The following is an 18965-nucleotide window of genomic DNA, read 5'->3' as shown; positions in this document are numbered from 1 at the left end:
CAGTTCTAAAGGAAATCCCTTTTTCCCTCCTACACCTGCTTTTAGGGTCAACACAGCCAGCAATATAATAGAAGTTTAGCATTCTCAAGAAGCTAAAAAGACACATATTTATAATCTATGCATTCATTTTCAGGTATGAACTGCAAAGGAACCATTCCTTGTATACTTTCTTAACTTTGGTCCTGAAAATATTAGTTTAAAAAGTTTTATTACTTCAGCAGAATTACAAATTCCACAAAAACCCAAAACAAATCTAAAGACAAGAGCTGAAAAAATGGTTACTTTAAAAAATGTATGTGTTCTGGCATCCTCATTTCCTTCTAAGGCCAGTGGGAGTACAGGCGTTCAGCATTTTTAGTAAGATTTTCCAAGCAGACTTTATGCCTCAGCAATTCCACAGTAACACGAAATACACAAAAGCTTGGTTGGAAGCCTTAAAAGAAATTTCACGGTCTTAAGATCTTCTAATCTAATAAACAGATTCCTGTTATCATTTTAATCAAAAAGTAAAGAAAAAACGGAAATAAGCAAGCATAAGAGACATTCAGAAGTTACGGAAGCAAGATGGCTTGTTAAGGTGCAGCTAGAGGACAGAGAGATCACAAAGGCCTGTGCATATGAAAGTACAGAATAAACAGGTGAAATACCAAAATCTCCAGTTGCACATTTTAAAAATACTGAACAGATGTATTACAGTGACAGCCGTAAACACAAAATCCCCAAACTCAGTCTGGAATTGGCATCCCAAAAGCACTATCAGAGTAATTATTAGTATTGCCTGTTACTAGTAACTTAACATGAACAGTCTTCCTATGCCATGAATATGCTGAGGAATGATCCCCTAGAGAGAAATTCAGAGCAGCAAGTTCACCTTTCCCATATTGAATGTATTTCAGAAGATGTGTCTTTCTTCTCTATAGCCTATAGGTTCCCCATATAGCCTAAGTTAAGGTTATAAGTTTAGGTGAGTAAAGTTAAGTTTATCTAGGTTTTGGTGAGTACCTTTTCCTAAAACTCCTCGTGTTAAGGAGGCAAAAGTTATCTCAGGAAAATGAGAAAGAAAAATGAATCCACTGCATTACTAAAAACTGAATCAGTAGTCTATTTTCTCTAGCTGGTTTATATCATGAAAAGATATTGCCTGATAGTTATCTTTAGGGATTGAAAATCAGCAAAGGAATGAAGGACAGTATAAAGATGAATGCGACTGTCACACGGACACTACACGAAAACACACATTCTAGTACCATACTGAAGATAAAGAATTGTAAGAATAATAAGATAAAGCAGGATTAAGGCCATCAGAAGATGTACTGAATCTTAATAGTTTTTTCAGTACTGGAAATACTACTATGTTGAAGAAGACACTGCAGTGAAGAAAAAGGCTTTCTAAAGAAGAAGTCTCAAGATCAGCATGTTTAAAGCAATCTCAAATTGCAAAATAAACAGCTGATCTGCCTTCTTCCTTAGAGAAGACACCTAAAGTTTGCAAATCACGGCAAAAATGTGAGGACAGCAGTAAGCAGCCTTCAGTGAAAGTGCTAAGGACAGGATTCAACTGATAGAGTAAGGGCACTCAGTCATCCAATAAAAAAAACCCAGACACCTACTCAAAGATATGGATGCTGATATTCTAATGCTGTGATAAGCAGTATTGGAGAGAAAACCCTCAAAACACAACAAAACAGAAAAAAAAAAAAAAGGAAGGATTAAATCAGCAACAAAATTTAGAGAATGTCTACTTCAAATTAAAGCTTTTATTCAGTGAGTTGGTAGTACTATCCTGAAATATAACTCTCAAAAATGATAAAAGAAATATCATATTGAGACAAAAGAATATAACCCTTGCAGTCTTGAGGCAACAAACAATAAGACTGTAGATTTCTGGCACATGCATCAGCTGATCTTAGATAAATGACTGCAGAATAAAGTTTTTGTATTTTGAAGAAAGTCAGAGAGAGAAAAAATGAACGAACATGAGGAAGTAGAAAGAGAACAAAAATGGATGGAAGTGAACTACAACTGACAGAACCACGATAAACTGCCTGGGTAAAGATAAGAGCAAACACAAGAAGCAATGCTACAAGGGAACAGGTACTCTGAAGTCTGTGAATGCCATGAACTATGGAGTGTATAAGAATGTTTACAAAGATTCTACATCTATTAATGGTTCTTCTGTAAGGATAAGGTGAAAACTGTATTTACTTATGGAACACTGGAAGATCAAATTTGCTAAGGTCAGAGCAAAAATACACTGCTTGTAAACTGAGCAAGTTAGTCTGTCAGAGAGATTAATTTTGCAGACAGTGCATGTGAGAAATAGGTCAGGAAGCTTACAAATACTGCTAGTTCAGTCAAATCAACAGAGCCGAAGAGGGACAAAGCCCAGGCATACCGAAAGTTAGTTTAAAAAGAAAGCAAAAAAAGGTGAGGGAATCATAGAATTGTAGGATATCCTGAGTTGGAAGGGACCCACAAGGATCACTGAGTTCAACACCTTGCCCTGCACAGGACACCCCATGAACTTGAACAAGGTGGAAACTTCAGCAAAAGCTACCATTCAGTCAACAAACAATGAGAAAAAATACTTAAACCAGCAAAGCAGATCTGCCTACATAACAGCCAGGCAGAAGAATGCAAGTGAAACAAGTGGGGGAAAGGGCAGGCAGGACCAGATTCAATACTTTCAGTCAAAATGTAAATTATGTGCAATATGACATTTTGCATAACAATGTTGATGTCAGAAACCTATCAACCCAAAGGACATGTATGACCACAGACTGAGTAATTATCTGCCAACCATTATAGTGTCCAGCATTCAGCCAGCACGGCAGGACTGCTGGCTCTGCAGAATTCTGAGCATTCTTCTCTGTGCATGTGACAGTCGTTTGTGACTGAGCAGCAGGCTTCAGCTAGACTGAGGTGCTCCTGTGCTGATGGTAACAAACTTCTTGTGGAAAACCCTATGCCAATACCTTACACAGCCCTTTCCTCCTCTTGACAAGCAGAATGAAAGGCTGTTATGTTCCTTATCTGAAAACCTAATTAATATTTTTTGATACTAAAGAGATCAACAACTGGACTAACCTGAGGTCTCAAAGCTGTTTAGAAGAAATTAAGCACTTTACAGTAAGAAAGTCCGCCACATTAAGACCCTAGAATTTCCATTACATGTAAAGATAAAGTGGTGTAGAAACAGTATTCACAGTGAGGGGAAGCACCTAGCAAGGACGTGCAAAATAAAATATTAAAATGGATCTGTCCATTTTTTGCCTTGTTTTCACTACATTTCCCAGTGATCCAAGGCAGTGGATTGTGAGAACTAGTATTTTTACTGCAGAAACATTTTAGTTAACGGTTTAATTTTTAAGTTAATCAGTTGTTGTAATGAGTGGCACAGAGTGCATTTGGAGGCCTGTCACTAGCGGTGTCCCCCAAGGTTCAGTACTGGGCCCAGTATTGTTTAACTTATTCATCAGTGACTTAGATGAAGGGGCAGATGCCTCCTCAGCAAGTTCACTGATGACACAAAGCTGTGAGGAGTGGCAGATACACTGGAGTCCCTGCAGTCTTGACAGGTTGGAGAGATGGGCAGAGAGGAACCTTCTGAAATTCAGCAAAGGAAAATACATCTCTATTGGTGTACAGGCTGGGGACCAATCTGCTGGAAAGCAGTTCTGTGGAGAAGGATCTGTAGCTCCTGGTGGACAGCAAGCTGTCCATGAGCCAGCAGTGTGTCCTTGTGGCCAAAAAGGCCAATGTATCCCGGGGTGCATTCAGAAGAGCATTGCCTGCAAGTCAGGAGAGGTGATCCTGCCCTTCTACTCAGCCCTAGTGAGACGACATCTGGAGAACTGTGTCCAGTTCTCAGCACAAGAAAGACATCAAGCTCCTGCAGCAGTTCCAGTGAAGGGTAACAAAAGTGATTAAGGGACTGGAGCATCTCTCTTATGAGGAAAGGCTGAGGGAGCTGGGCCTGTTCAGCCTGGACTGCATCAATGTCTAAAAGTATCTGAAGGGATGGTGACAAGAGGATGGAGACAAGCTCTTCTCACTGATGCCAAGCAGCAGGACAAGAGGCAATGGGCAGAAACTGATGTACAGGAAGTTCCACCTGAATATGAGGAAGAACTTCTTTCCTGTGTAGGTTACCGAGCACTGGAACGGATTGCCCAGAGAGGTTGTGGAGTCTCCCTCACTGGAGATACACAAGAACTGTCTGGATGCAATCCTGTTCAATGAACTCTAGGATGATGCTGCTTAAGCAGGGAGGTTGGACCAGATGACCCACTGTGGTCTCTCCCAATCCATTCTGTGGTTCTGTGATATAATTTAAACACACTTGAAAATAAATAAAAAAAAATCCCTTTAAGTAACTAGTTTATAAATTCTAATAAAATTCTTAAAATTTTTAAAAACAGATATGTAATTCTAAGTATTGATGAACTAACTTTCCAAACAGTTTTTAAAAGGAAAATTCTTGAATTTTAGGAAGAAGTGAATCTCCTTAATTTTTTTTTTAAAACTGCCAAATATAAGAACTGAATCTTCAGCTGCTGCAGAATGCCATCTCTGTATCTTCATCAATGAAATTTTGCTCACTCACCCCAGTTTTGCACCTGGAGTGATACTATAATTAATTTTAGTCAGCTAAAGGTATTTATTTATTCTTTGCATCTCACTTCTAAAATTATATTAGTCAAAGTCACTTTCATTTATCTCTAGCCAATATTTCTTCTATGTCATATATTCTTCTCCAGTCAATGGGCCATCTCAGTGAAAAAATAAAAAACACTATTTGATTTTAGAAACTTTGCAACTAGCTAAGAAAAAATAAAATAAACAAAAACATGTTACAGAAATATCATCTTCTCCTCTGTGGAAGTTGTATTTATATTTCGCAGGAGGGAAGAATAGCCCTAATGCTGCATTTTAGAAGATAATTAAAAAATTCTCACATGCTTGGCTCTTGTGCTTTAAGTTCTCTTTGGAATGAATTTTTATAGATGAATATGACTCTTAAAAACACAATTGTAATGCAAGTGTAGACACAGAACTATAATTCTACCCACAACTTCTTATGCTGGGGAATGACTGTTCTTGATAACTGCTTTATTGAGTTTTACTGCATATGACCGTGTTATGTGAAGCAAAGAATTATGTTTTCATTTCCTCCTAAAGAAATAATAAAAAAAATCATTTTATTTGCTTCAATACTTACTTTTCACCATAAAACCGTTCAAAGAATTTTTCTTTCCAAGGTTCTGTTTTCTTTTCCTTTTCAATCTCTTGTCTGATGCGCAACTGCATTTCTGGTGTAAATTCTCCTAAAAAACAAATACTAACATATTGAATAAAAGTTGTCAAGGATTAGCTTAATATGGTCATGATAGATTACAGATACAAAGATGACGTACAGTGATTTCTCTTACAGTCATTCAACAATGTCAAATAAAAATAATGAAAAACAAAAGTGAGCGTGACATAGAAGGATTTAATTTACCATATAACACCAGTAGTTCAAAAGTACATTTGTGGGATTTAGTTGCATGCGTTTAAGTTTCCAAGGCTGACAGTGATAAAAATGCTTGGGGTTTTTTTAAACTGTCAAAATAAGCTGCTACAGCAAGCTGTAAAAATGTACTCTAAATTCAAAAGGGAATCAGCAATTTTTCTTTTCCTGAATTACTGGTGTATTACACTTTCCATTCGAAAAGTATTTCTCAAATATAGAAAAAAGATATATTCTTCATAAAAACAATTAACCTTGGGTAAATCTGAGAAAAAGCAAATAGTTACCTTCTGCCAATCGCTGTTTCCACCCTTGTGCTGCATATGCAAAGAATTCATTATTTAGAGCAGAACTACTGAGGCGCAAAACTCCATCACTTCCCATCTAGAAAATAAGCCGATGGTAGCAGAAGATAGTGTCAGAAATAGCATCAGCTAAAATTACATCAAAACAGAGTTTCAATTAGGGGAAATGGGGAGGGATAGGGAGTGGGAATAACAAAGAAAATGACTACTACTAAGCCACCATTTTCATTATAGTCAGAACTGTAAATGGAAGTGAACTAATCCAGCATCAACTTGCTCTCTTCAGTCATTAAGTGTTACTGATGATAACTCAGTTTACAACTGATTGATATGTTTTAATCACAGACCTCTGTCTTGAGCCTATGTCTAGAGGCAGCGTACACAATCAAAAATCAAGATCGTTATTATACTTGTGCATCTGTCTGTAATATGGTACAAAACAAACTAATTAAATGCAATGAAGACTAACTTTGCTGTTTCTAAATAAACCTAACACTCATCCTCACTAATAAGCTGGAGTGGCCAAAGAATGGATGACAGCTATCCTTAGCACCAGAACTGATATAGACTCAGCACTGAAACTGAAAAGAGCTATACAGAAAATTTTATATGCATCAAAAGTGAAAACTGTGGAAGAACATTATAATTATTTTTATTTTCTACGTCTGTCAAGCATTCAATGGTAAGACAACATTAAAAGCATTAATCACAGTATTTTCTACACTAACTTTTAAAAGCAATCCAACTATTGTGTTTTCTTTTACCAAAAAATTTAATGCATTATTTTTAAGTTTCTGCGGATATGTCTGGTTACTGAAGGAATTCTAATAACTGGAAAAAGTAATTATATAAAACAAATTAGCAGTAAGTATCACCTCTAGCATAATAAATGAACAATAAAAACAAACTAGCAAATAAAAAAGAGAAAGAGAAAATGGTAGAAGAAGTAATGTTACTAGAACAAACACTCTCACTATTTTACATCCGTCAAGGTAACTAAGAGATAAATGTTTAACAATAGTATTTGTAATCCAGCAGTAAAAAACAGAACATTTTCCAGCATATTAACAGATGGTTTAGCTAAGTAATATCCCCTAATTCTCAGTGCTTGTTTCACACAGGAGCCAGAAAGATGCAGACGTGTCAGAAACATTAAATGATATTTTGCTGTAGCTCCCTTGCTGAGCTCTATACTTCACTGATAACACAGGCCCTTATTTGAGAACAGTTTTTGCTAATTTACTTACTGCCTAGTTGACACCCCATCCCACAATTATCTCAGAAGAGTAAACCAGAAAGACATGAAGTAGTAAACAGAGAAATAGTGAAAAGCATGGACTCTAAAAAGCTGACAGTGCTAAAGGAATTTGATTACAGCAAGAAAACAGTATGTGTATGGTACTAGGGTCCCTCAGCAGGATATGAACCTACAGTACTGCTGCTGGTGATTTCCTGCTATATGGCATTGTTTTGCCAACACATCATAGAATTTGCATTTAAGTGGGGTGGATATAAAACATTTCTACACTTCTCATGATGTGGGTTGTGGAACACACGCATATTAATCACAGGTAGGTTATGACTAATGCTCAAACTAGAGAAAAACTGGAAAGAAACAGGGAAACATGCAGCAGAAGCAGCAAGAAAATAAAACCAGTGAGGTGAGAAAGGTCAGAAGGAACATTTATGTATTGTATAAATCATAATGGCATGACACATTATCTTCTTTGTGCACAAATCTACTTTGCCAGAAATATTTAAATTCCAGAATTAATATACTACAGTGAGATTTTTAAATGCCAGTGCCTCTTGCACTTGAACAAACAAACCAGTAGATGGTCAAAACCAGCACTTACACAATTTTCTAAAAATGTCAGATGAGAAGTTACAAAGAAAAGAATCAGAAAAGTAATTTAGAAATTACTAAATAAACAATTCTTTGTTCCTCAAAGAAAGGTGTTCAAGCTACCTTCAGATTCAATACAAAAGGAGATGAAATAGAAACACCCACTTGTCAACATAGGTTATACTCCAACTTTCAGTAAATTAAAGATTTTGTTTCTAAGCCTATCTGTGTCTTGCAGAAGAGTCATACAGATGTATGAAATTCTTTCGTTATCATATTTAACCACATTTAACTACAGGCTATCTCTGCAAGGCATGGACCTTCTGAAATGCTCTGAAATGCTATGGCTCAGCTGATGGCAAATAGTGTAGCCGTATCACTAGCCAGATCAATAAATGTCATAAGAAAGTAATAAATAGCATACAATGATTTTCTGTAAATGAGAAAGATGATCCAACTTATCCTAAGGTCATATGACCATTAGATCTCATAGAAAGTTTGAATGTACCACAAGAGGTGGAAGTAGAATGCCACTTTTCAGCAGTAATCCAATATCAGAGTGCATTGAACATCATATGAAACTGCAGCCAACTCTGACTGAGCTATTTCACCAGGATGTGTAAGCCAAGAGCATTATGAAGACTGCCAAGTTATATTAACATGTGAACACAAGAAGAACAGTATTATCTTCATTGTAACCCTGTTGTAACATGAGAAAAGCAAGCTTTGCAGGAAGAGTACTCCACCTTTCATTTTTGCTGGTTAATATACTTGGGAAGAAAAGTTCCAGGTGTCTGTGTGCAAATTTCTTATGAAGTTTGGAAAACAAACGGTGAACCTCAAGGTAAATGCTAGAAAGAGGTTCAAACAAATTCAAATGTGAACTAGATCACCTGAGATAAAAGCACAGGCTGGAACTTCAGAGCAGAAGGCAAATGTTAGCAAGTTCACGGACAAAGCTCATTAGTTCTTGTGGACCAGATAAAAATGCCAAGCAGGAAGTATCTGTGAAAGAAAAAAAGGCAGGGAAAAAAGCTCCCTGAAGAACAGCAAAAAGGGAGAATTAGAAGATTGAAGTGGGTTACCTAAGAAGGAAAAATACTGTAGGTCAACTAACAATGGAACAACAGTACATTTGTGAACTGTATCAGAAAATGGATGCACACTGCACTGACCACTTATAGATACTGACTGCAGCAGCTTAAAAGTGCTGCAGAACTATGTTACAAGATTGAAAAGATGATGTTAAAGATGCTTAGGTTAAGAAAAGTAAGAACAACAAACTCAACAAAAAGTCACTGCTTGACTTCATTGCCTCTGATGAACTGGCAGAGGAAGACCTTTCTTGAGACCTGTGTTTATGGGACCACATAACTTATGGAAGATTTATGTAGTTGGAACAACCGAAATCTAGACATAAGAGCATCTAATGATAAAGAAGGTAGAAACACACTATTTAGAGCAGAAGCTTCCAATGATCTATTTTAACATGACATGAAAGAATCATTTCAGGCTTAAACACTATGGAGGGATGCATGAAACTAGTCATCATTATCTAGATTTGGTGCACATATGGATACCAATGGAAAAAATGACGGAAATAAAGAATTGTCCAGCCCCAGTGACTTGGTCAAACTTGCTCAGAAATTTGAGATCAAAGAAAATGTTTGCTGGGAATGGAGCAGGAAGAATTTATTCAATCAATTAAAGCTCAAAGAGAAAAGGACAAGGACAAAAATCCTAAGGGAACTCATAATAGCCAAAGAGATTAAGTGAATGAAACAGAAATTTTCCAAATGTTATAATAAGAAAAAGCACTAAGCAGAAAGCAGATCCACTACCAAAGGAGGGAAACAACGCAAACTAAACTAACAAGAAGTTCAGTCGTTTGGCTATTTTTGATTAATTTAAAGATTTCTACACAGGGAAAAACAATTTGAACAAGTTCGAACAGACAAAAACCAAGCAATTTTACATCTGTTGTTTTTAAAGACTCTATCAGAAACTACAAAACCAACAAAGATATTTCATCCCTCTTCTCAATACTCTAGTCACGCGAAACCAGGTTGATGTTTTTATGCTCTGTTAAACCTGGAAGGACTAAGAGGTCATCCTTCTACAATATTAGCTAACAACCTCTACTGAAACCTTCTTTTTTTACCTCATCTGGAGAATGCATTTTCACCTATAAAGTCAAAAAGTTAAAGTGGAAATTGAAAATTTTGAAGCCCAGGGGTGTGTTCACTTCTCTAAGCTCTGATGACAGAAATAGCACAATTAACCACTAGCTCTAAATTAGAATTTGAAGAAACATGCCAATAAAGTAGTTCTTAAATACACTGTTAATTTTTATGGTATTTAAAAACTGCTGTCCAACAGAGACAGTGTGTTAATGACCTGGAACAACAAAAATTTCTTGGAAAGTTTATGTTTTATTCTGTTGAGCTTTACGTTTCTTTTTTGTCTGATTAAGCACAATGCTAGAATTATGTTTTCTAATTAGTACTTCTATGCAGAATTCACAATAGCTTTTAAATGTTCCTCTTTTTATTGAAAGCAAACAAAAAAATACCCAATTCCAAAACATATCTGCTAAACCCCAGCATCTGTTTGCATTACAGAGCAAATGTCAAACATTCTTATCAAAAGGAACCGAGTAACCTTTCTAGAAAAACTATTTCCATTATTCTCCTCCAAGTTTCACTGAAAAGTCTCTTCTGAAAATAAGGCAGGGATTATTCTTATAGTTCAACCTGAAGACACATACTAGTAGTTTTATAGGGATACAGCAAGTACTGCATAGATGTGTACTGGTAGGTTATCTGATATTGGCTAGAATCTTAAAAGACAAGGAATTAGCAAAGCTATTATTTCTCTCTTTCAAACTATTCAAATTTCTCCCAATGTGTTTATTAGACTTCTAATGATCCCCTGTAGGCAGTTCCTGCGTAGTATATTTCCTACATGAAAGTTTATGTGTGAACATCACGTCATTTGACTAGAATCATAGAATAGTTTGAGTTGGAAGGGACCTTTTAAAGGTCATCTAGTTCAATCCTGATGCAATGAGCATATTCAACTATCACAGGGCCACATTCACAATCAGGTGTCTGAGAGCCTCATCCAAACTGACCTTCAAAGTTTCCAGGGATGGGGTCATCTACCATCCCTATGGGCAACCCTTTCTAGTGTTTTAACACCTTCTTCATAAAAAAGATACTTTCTTATATCTAATCTAAATTGACCCTCCTTCCGTTTCCATTACCCCTTGGTCTATAGCAACAGGCTAAAAAGTTTGTCCCCATCTTTTTTACAGGTCCAACAATCCTAATTCTCTCAGCCTTACAATAAAAATACGAAACAAAAACAAACCAAAAATTAAAAAAAAAAAAGGCAAGAGAAGTGAAGATTCATCTAAAAGAAGTGTACAGTTCCACTCATTTTTTATACACTTTCCACAAACTGCTGCTAATGCTATATTTTAATTTGGGTGAAGAAAAATCCTATAATTCACATACTTTCCCAAAGGTATGTAAAATAAATTATTTGCAAAAAGAGGGAAGATATGAGAAAATACATTTTGCTGCTTTTGCATTAAAGCTTCCAAAATATTAAAAATGAAAAATTCAGCAGCGTCTATATCACACACAGGAAAAATGACATTTTATTTATGTGAATGGAGAGACACCACTGCCATTTGTAACATGAATTTGTAACAAATGCAATTCCACAAACTGACCTGTGATGCATGTACAGTGCAAATATAGCATCTGAAGATGCAACCTTAGTGACTGACTTTCCAAAAGTAAACATTTTGAGAGCTAGATAGACAACATGCCAGGCCTGGCTCATGTTACTCTTGACGATCATAGAGCAAAAGTTCACAGGTGACAGGGAAGACCAGTATCTATGTTTTCCCCTAAAACCCTCCAATACTAAGAACTCTCTCCACAAAGCAGAACTGTTTGAATCCAAGCAGACAGAAATAAACATTTAATTTAGGTACTCTGCATCATCACTCTAGAAGAGCTACTCTTTTTCCACTAACAGTGAAGTATAAAGATCAGACTCCTATTTAGGGCCTCTATATTTGCTACTTAAGCTAGTCAGCATGAAACACCCACTTACAACCTAAATCCACAGAGAACATCAATAGATAAGTTTGTAGTGTACCAGATGCTATCCTGATCCACAAAATCCATGAAGGATTAAAAACTGCTATCAAATCTAGTAAGAAGTGATAGTAAGCTCCAGAACAGTTGCAAAACACAATGCTGCCTCTATATGCATGACCTTTTACCAATTGGACGTTCCCTAAATACTGACTACTGTGAACTCTGTGATTACTTTGGAACACACACTTTGCTGACTGATATTTGCGCTTCTCATATACACCCATTAAATTTGTTATGCCAACCATGTCCAAATTCATGTTTGTTGATCCTATAAATTTCCACCACTTCCTACTCGTGATCATGAAGTCTGATGCATTAATTATTCCTTCATGGCAAAGTGTCTTTGTCAACAAAAAAACAGATCTCAAAGTGCTTAACACCAAGCCAGGTGTTCATGCTGTAACAGGAGGGAACTGCCTTCTCTTTCAAGGTTCCTACTTCTTAAAATAGTCAGTATACTTACTCAGATTACTTTAGGCACCCAAATACAGTTGCAAGCAATAACTGTTTGTAGCTATTAACTACCTTATTAGGAAACACTGACCTTTGCCCCAAGACTTTTTCAAGGCTTCTGAAACACTATATGGAATGGAAAACAGGAAGTGAAAAAATAAGGTTAGCCCATTTGTGCTGGTTTTGTCTGGCCTACAGTTAATTTTCTCCATAGTAGCTGGTATGGGGCTATGCTTTGGACTTGTAACCAGTACAGTGTTGATAACACAGGTATGCTCTTGTTATTGCTGAGCAGGGTTTGCACAGTGTCAAGGCTTTTTCTGCTCTTCATCCTACCCTACCAACAAGCAGGCTGGGGATGCACAAGGAGCTGGGAGGGGATATAGTTGGGACAGCTGGCCCCCAGCTGATGAAAGGGATATTCCATACCAAGTGGTGTCATGCACAGCATATAAAGCTGGGGGAAAAAGGAAGAAGGGGGTGATGTTTGGCATGATGGTGTTTGTCTTCCCAAATCACCACTATGCATGATGAAGCCTGGCTTTCCTGGGGATTGCTGAACACCTGCCTGCCCATGAGAAGTGGTGAATAAATTCCTAGGCTTACTTTGCTGGTGTGTAGCTTTTGCTTTACCAATTAAGTTGTCTTTATATCAACCCATGAGTTTTCTCACGTTTACTCTTCCACTTCTCTCCCTCAGCCCACTGCGGTGAAGAGAGCAAGCAGCTGTGTAGGGCTTTGTTGTCAGCCAGGCTCAGAACACAACACCAATTCACAAGCAAGTCCCCAGGTGATACTATCAAGTATCTGTGTACAGCACCAAAACTGGATGCTTGCCACCTGTGATCAGTGGTTTCAGGCCATCAGTGCTTCTGGGATTCTTTGAGAGTGTGAATAGAAGGGGTGACTGCTAGCAATCATAATGAAAACAATATCCAAACTCCCACTTTTCAACTATTGTTTGATGACAAAGATGAATATTTGCTATTAAGCAAATTTGCTATTTGTGTTAGCGTCAAAGGCATACTGGCCTAGGCGCTACAGCTCTCTAAAAATGTAACTTAGAAAGTAATGGAGGATTGTGGTATTCCTGTCTGGCATTCTGCTTAACATTAAAATAAGTAATGTAAATATCTAGGTGTGACCCAGGTTTCTAATTCCCTATGACCATCAATAGAGATCTAGTTGATGCAGCCAATGGGGCCTAGAGGACTATTGAGCTGACCGGCATCCACTTTGCAGTGAGTGAGAAAAACAGCTCTTAAGGGTCTTTGTTCACGTATTGACTCAATCTGTATCATCTGAAATGAGGGAACGAGGACAAAAGAGACCATCTGACGAACCTCATGAAGGTCTTGGTAGGCATGATGGCTGCAAAATCTAGCAATGTCACTGTTTATGATGGCCCTCTACCTTCACTTTAAGAATACTGCCAGAAATGGAGTGGATCAGAAGTGACAAGGAGAGTCTAGGAATCATCATGGAACCTAGGGATCTGTTGATAATTTTATCAGCAGATATAATATACTGGGTGATTAATATACTCTGCACTGGTGCAGCCTCACCTTGAATATTGTGTGCAGTTTTGGTCCCTGTAATATAATAAAGATATTAAGTCATTAGAGAGTGTCCAAAGGAGGGCAACAAAGATGGTGAAGTGCCTTGAGGGGAAGCTGTATAAAGAGAGATTGAAGCTACTTGGTCTGTTCAGCCTGGAGAAGACGAGACTGAGGGGAGACCTCCTTGCAGTCTACAACTTCCTTGTGAAGAAAAGAGGAGGGGCAGATGCTGATCTCTTCTCTGTGGTGACCAGTGATAGGATTTGAGGGAATGGCCTGAAGTTGTGTCAGGGAGGTTTAGGTTGGATATTAGAAGAAGGTTCTTCACCCCAAGGTTGGCTGAGCACTGGAACAGGCTCCCCTGGGAAGCGGTCACATCAACAAGCCTGATAAAGTTCAAGAAGCATTTGGATGATACTCTCAGGCACATGGTGTGACTCCTGGGGACAATCCTGTTCAGAGTCAGCGGTTGGACTCAATAATCCTCGTGGGTCCCTTCCAACTCAGCATGTTCTGTGATTCTGTAATGAAGTGGTGATTTAATAGGTGCTATGGGCAGAATGGCTTTGGCATCTTCACCCATGTGGTGATGCCCCAAAGTTTAGAGATATGGCAATAGGTAAGCAAAAATGGAAAATGGCCGTCAGAGACGAAAGGAACATGCTCTAAAAAACAAACTTGCTAATTTCTCCAAAATTTGAACACTGTACTTATATACACAGCACCATAGTATGGGCAAATCAAATACAATAAATCCTATTCTGTGGACCATTGCCAAAACAAGTTTATTTATAAAAGGATGGGTTAAAGAAGAGGCTAATGTGATGAAAGCAGTACATTTATCTCAGTCTTTGATGACTGAACACTAATGCAAGAACTACAAATGGTACGTAGGAGGACTTGGAAGGTTTAGTTGACAATCAACATTTTGCCTTAATTGGCAAAATGGAGATCTGATAATTCATATGACTGATAGCAATATAAAAGACTAAAGCTTGTTTGGGAAAAAAAAAGAAAGAAGAAATTATAACAAAATTAAAAAAAAAAAATTTTCAAGTAGGTATACTTTCATAAATGCACAATTAGTTGGAAGAATCCCCAAGAATGTGGTGTTAGTGAAAAAGGAGTTAAAACCCCCTCATAGTTCTTTAAATAAACAATGCTGACCACATGGAGTGTAAAACCTCCTGTGAAGGACTAATGGAGATTGTATAATAAGATCACATTGTCTTAGTTAGGACCTCACTGTCGACCTCACAGCATGCGGAGAATGGAAACCCGGTCAACCTACTAAGCAAGAATACCACAGCAGAGCATGGTATAATGGGTCAAAATTAGACACAGTTGGAAGGGGACACATCTGACTCCAGATGAAGTAATTCTGTAAGTACATTAGGAGTAAGAAGATTATAAAAGAAAAAGTCCACTATGCAACACAATGGAAAAACTAGAGGGATACAAAGACAAAGCTAATGTTCGTACTCCCTTTTTTTTTGCATACATCTTCACCACAAATCTACCGGATTGTGGTGCTTAAAACAACGAGTTTCAATTGCAAAAGGGTAAGAATTGACCTTGAACAAGCAAAGAGCTGAATAAATATTACTTAAATGCATCCAAATCATCTGGGCTTGATGGACTAGCCTGTTAAAATGCCAAATATGAATCTATTTCAGAACTGTTAAAAAATGGATTTTAAAGTAGTGAAGTGGACAAATACAAAATTATACATGCTAGTTATACGTATATAACACACACGTATCACCTGTGTCTAAAGAAGGGTACAAGTGCAGGTAAGGACTTACGGATTTAGCCAGCTTTAGAAGAACTCTATGGCCTACACATAGACAAGCAATTCTTTTTTGAGATGCCCGAGGCACATTCCGGGCAGACTTGACTCAGAATCTACAGAATAACATTTTGAAGAAAAGTTGGGTACTAGACTACATACCACAGTGTATCTCAGTTGACACAAGAAGCCTATGTTTAAGTATCTTGCTTCTTCCCCTTGTCTTCATGCTCCAGAAAATATGTGAAATGGTTAAATGGTGAAATGGTTAAAGCACAAGATAGAATCATAGGAACCAATTTAGGTTGGAAAAGACCTTTAAGATCATTGAGTCCAACTGTTAATCCAGCCCTGCCAACCATGTAAGATATAACACTATACACAACTGCCTGGAAGTTAATCAGGAGTTGGGTAACAGCCAACACAGATTTGTCAAGAATAGGTCATGTCAAATCAGTCTGTTTTCTCTGACAGTATAAAAGTCCTTGTGATAGAAGAGAAGCAGCACAAGTTTTATATCTTGACTGTAACAATGCATAACATTTTGTTAAGCAAAACCAGGATACAGAAATTGTAATTTGATCACCACAGAACTACTCAGAACTTAGGGAACTATTGCTTATTTATTATCAACTGGGAGGCTGTATTTCAGAGGCATCATAAAAAGATGGAAGTAATTGGCAAATAACATAAGTCAGAGAGTGATTGAGTACACTGAAATGTAGAACTTAAATTCAGAATTTTCTTGATAGTTTTGTGAATCCCTTTGAAAACATTAGGGATAAGCAGGGCATTGCAGCAGTGGCAAATGCAACATTTCAGACTCTTGTAGTAATATATAACTAGAGAATTACAAAGTGAAGAAATGAAGTGTCTATGCAATCCTTCTGTGGAAAAGTATTTGTAGCTTATGAGCACATGGGCTGATCACAAACTGAATATATGTCAACCTTGCTGTAAAACTGCAAAGAAGGTGAGCACAACACTGTAAGTTACAAACAGGAGCACTGTGTAAACACACAGAAATTAGTTTTGCTCTCCTTGGTGTTACTTATCACTTGAGCTGTAGTAATATGTTCAATTCTGACTGTTGCTACTCAGAACCGGTACAAAATGCAAAGGAGATAAATGAGACTGAGAACAGATTTAAAATCCTAGATCTACAAGGACCATATTAATAAGGGCAGTTTCTCAAGAAAAAGAAATAGGGACATGGTAAACTCAGATGCCAAACTGAACAAAGAGAGACAGAATTGCAGCAACAGAGATTCAGATCAGACCCTGAGGAATAAGCTCTCTAACAGTGAAAACAATGAAGCACTAGACTTTAGAGAGGCCGTGAATTCTTCATCAGTGAACAGCCAAAAAACCTTTTAGACAATTTAAAGACAAGCAGACATTGTTGATTCTTTTAGACAATCTAAAGACAAGCAGACATTGTTGATTCTGTCTTAGTGTAGAGAAGACTACATAAATTTTCCCTGGCATATTTTCTATGTCAAGATACAAAAGATGGTAAAGAAATTTAAAAATAAATTAGTAATAAGAGTATTTCACAGTTCAAAAAGCTAAAGGATGGTATATCAAATTTCCACCTATTACATTATCATTAAAAAGAAAACTGTTGCATGCATTTTTCTTCTTGCCAGCCTCCATTTTCAAAAACAGGTGCTTAAGTCAGTCTTTGCATTCTGGCTTCCAGGCCTCTAGCCTCTCAAATGCCTTTCCAATGGAGTCAGTCTGTGCAATCTAGTGTAACTGACCACAGCTCATGATTCATATCCGAAACAACCCCTCATTTGGACAGAATGGCCTTCAGAAACACTGTGATTTCATAACATAATGGCTTAGCTTGCTGCATGCAATTAAAACCTTAGATTACAATTAGTTTCAAAATATCTTAAATGGATGTCACAGCACAGAGCACTATGCTGTCTTCTGGTTCTGCTTGTACTGCAGACACACTCTCTCAGTTTCTGGAACCATTGTTCTCAAACACAGACCCATTGTATCCACCACCAGTTATGCTTCATGGTGGCTGGAAGGATCCTTACTCACTCATCATCTTTTTTGCTAGCAGCTGACAGGTTAAGGCATGCTAAAAGTCAAGGCAGATACTTTTTGCCTTGAGGCGAAGTGTGGCATCCCTGCAGAACAGACCTCTCATTAAGCCCAAGAAACAGAAATTCTCATTGGGAAATACAGAATGGTTGCAGAGAGTAATATTATAAGGCCATATACTTTCTCCGTACCAACGTTTTCCATCATAAAATGGATGAGGTACTATAAAGTGGAACAGAACTTATTACTACATCTGCCCTTGTTAGTCTCTGGACTGTTCACGTTCTGACTGACACAGCCTTCAGAAACTCTAACAAGATCTGCTTGCACTTATAAAAGCCTAAATTCTCTATAATAATGCAAAACAATCATTATCCTATTCAATACTTCGGCTAATGATCTGGTAACCAATTATGTCAAGGAGTTCTCCACAGCTAGAGCCCTCACTGCAAAGTAATAGTTGGCAATTATAAAACTAAACTTTTATCCACCTGAAAAATACTTTTAAATGAACTTGCATGTATTTCTAGTATGAAAATAATTGAGGAAGTTTCTCCATTTTTTATAGAATAGTACTGACTGTTCAACTATGCCACTATCTATCTAAAAGTAATTTTTCCACTTATATAACTACTGTTCAAAGAGATTGTGATAAATGGGACCAAACTAAAATGATGCTCTAACAATTGGCAAGTCTATAATACAGAATGAGTGTGAAAGCACTTGGGTAAGAAAAAGAAAAGCATCTGTAGTTGTCACAAAAAATCCGTAAGTTCTGTTAAACAATGGCTGCATTTCTGCTGACAGTGTTTCTGCTACACAACTTGATGCTAAGCAAGGATGCTATATTTTTCAGCATCTAGTCATATCTGAGTAGTACCATATGGTAACACTATCAGATCAAAGCAGTGGTGGAACTAACCCTTGATAACTGAAAGGAACAGATCATGTAGATAAGGCTTGTAAAAGACCACATAATAGCAAATTGCTAGAAGAGCTATCAAATAAAATATTTCTATTTCTATTTAGCTTAGCTGGCATAAGACTGAAAAAGGGGATTTTTATTTTCCATAAATATTTCAGTCTGTTTGATATAACTGTGGCTACTACTCATATACATGCATCCACCTTCTACTTATATCAGTTAAACCGTGCCAGCAATCAATGCTAACTTTTACGATGCAAAAGACTTCCATGGATTAGTTGCCTATTGTATGAAATACAGAAGTTGACTGTATTAAAGTTGAAGCTCTTCACTTTGAATT

The 18965-nt window shown here is 37.2% G+C and overlaps 1 protein-coding gene across 6 annotated transcripts in view; it reads right to left on the bottom strand.

Moving 5' to 3' along the window:
• The window catches only part of ASXL3 (ASXL transcriptional regulator 3), a 129971-nt gene that overhangs the window by 13587 nt on the left and 97419 nt on the right, over positions 1-18965 (bottom strand). For all 6 annotated transcript variants that reach the window (XM_027638713.1, XM_027638714.1, XM_027638715.1 and 3 more), the window contains 2 exons: positions 5800-5896; positions 5222-5327 (listed from right to left, as the gene is read on the bottom strand). In XM_027638713.1, the coding sequence (XP_027494514.1) occupies positions 5222-5327; positions 5800-5896 (203 nt within the window). The remainder of the gene's footprint in view (positions 1-5221; positions 5328-5799; positions 5897-18965) is intronic.

This window comes from Corapipo altera, unplaced genomic scaffold, assembly GCF_003945725.1.
Source record: "Corapipo altera isolate COAL_440 unplaced genomic scaffold, ASM394572v1 49, whole genome shotgun sequence".
NCBI classification, from domain to species: Eukaryota; Metazoa; Chordata; class Aves; order Passeriformes; family Pipridae; genus Corapipo; species Corapipo altera.
The sequence above is the reverse complement of the archived record's forward strand: the minus strand, read 5'-3'. Positions and strand labels throughout refer to the sequence as shown.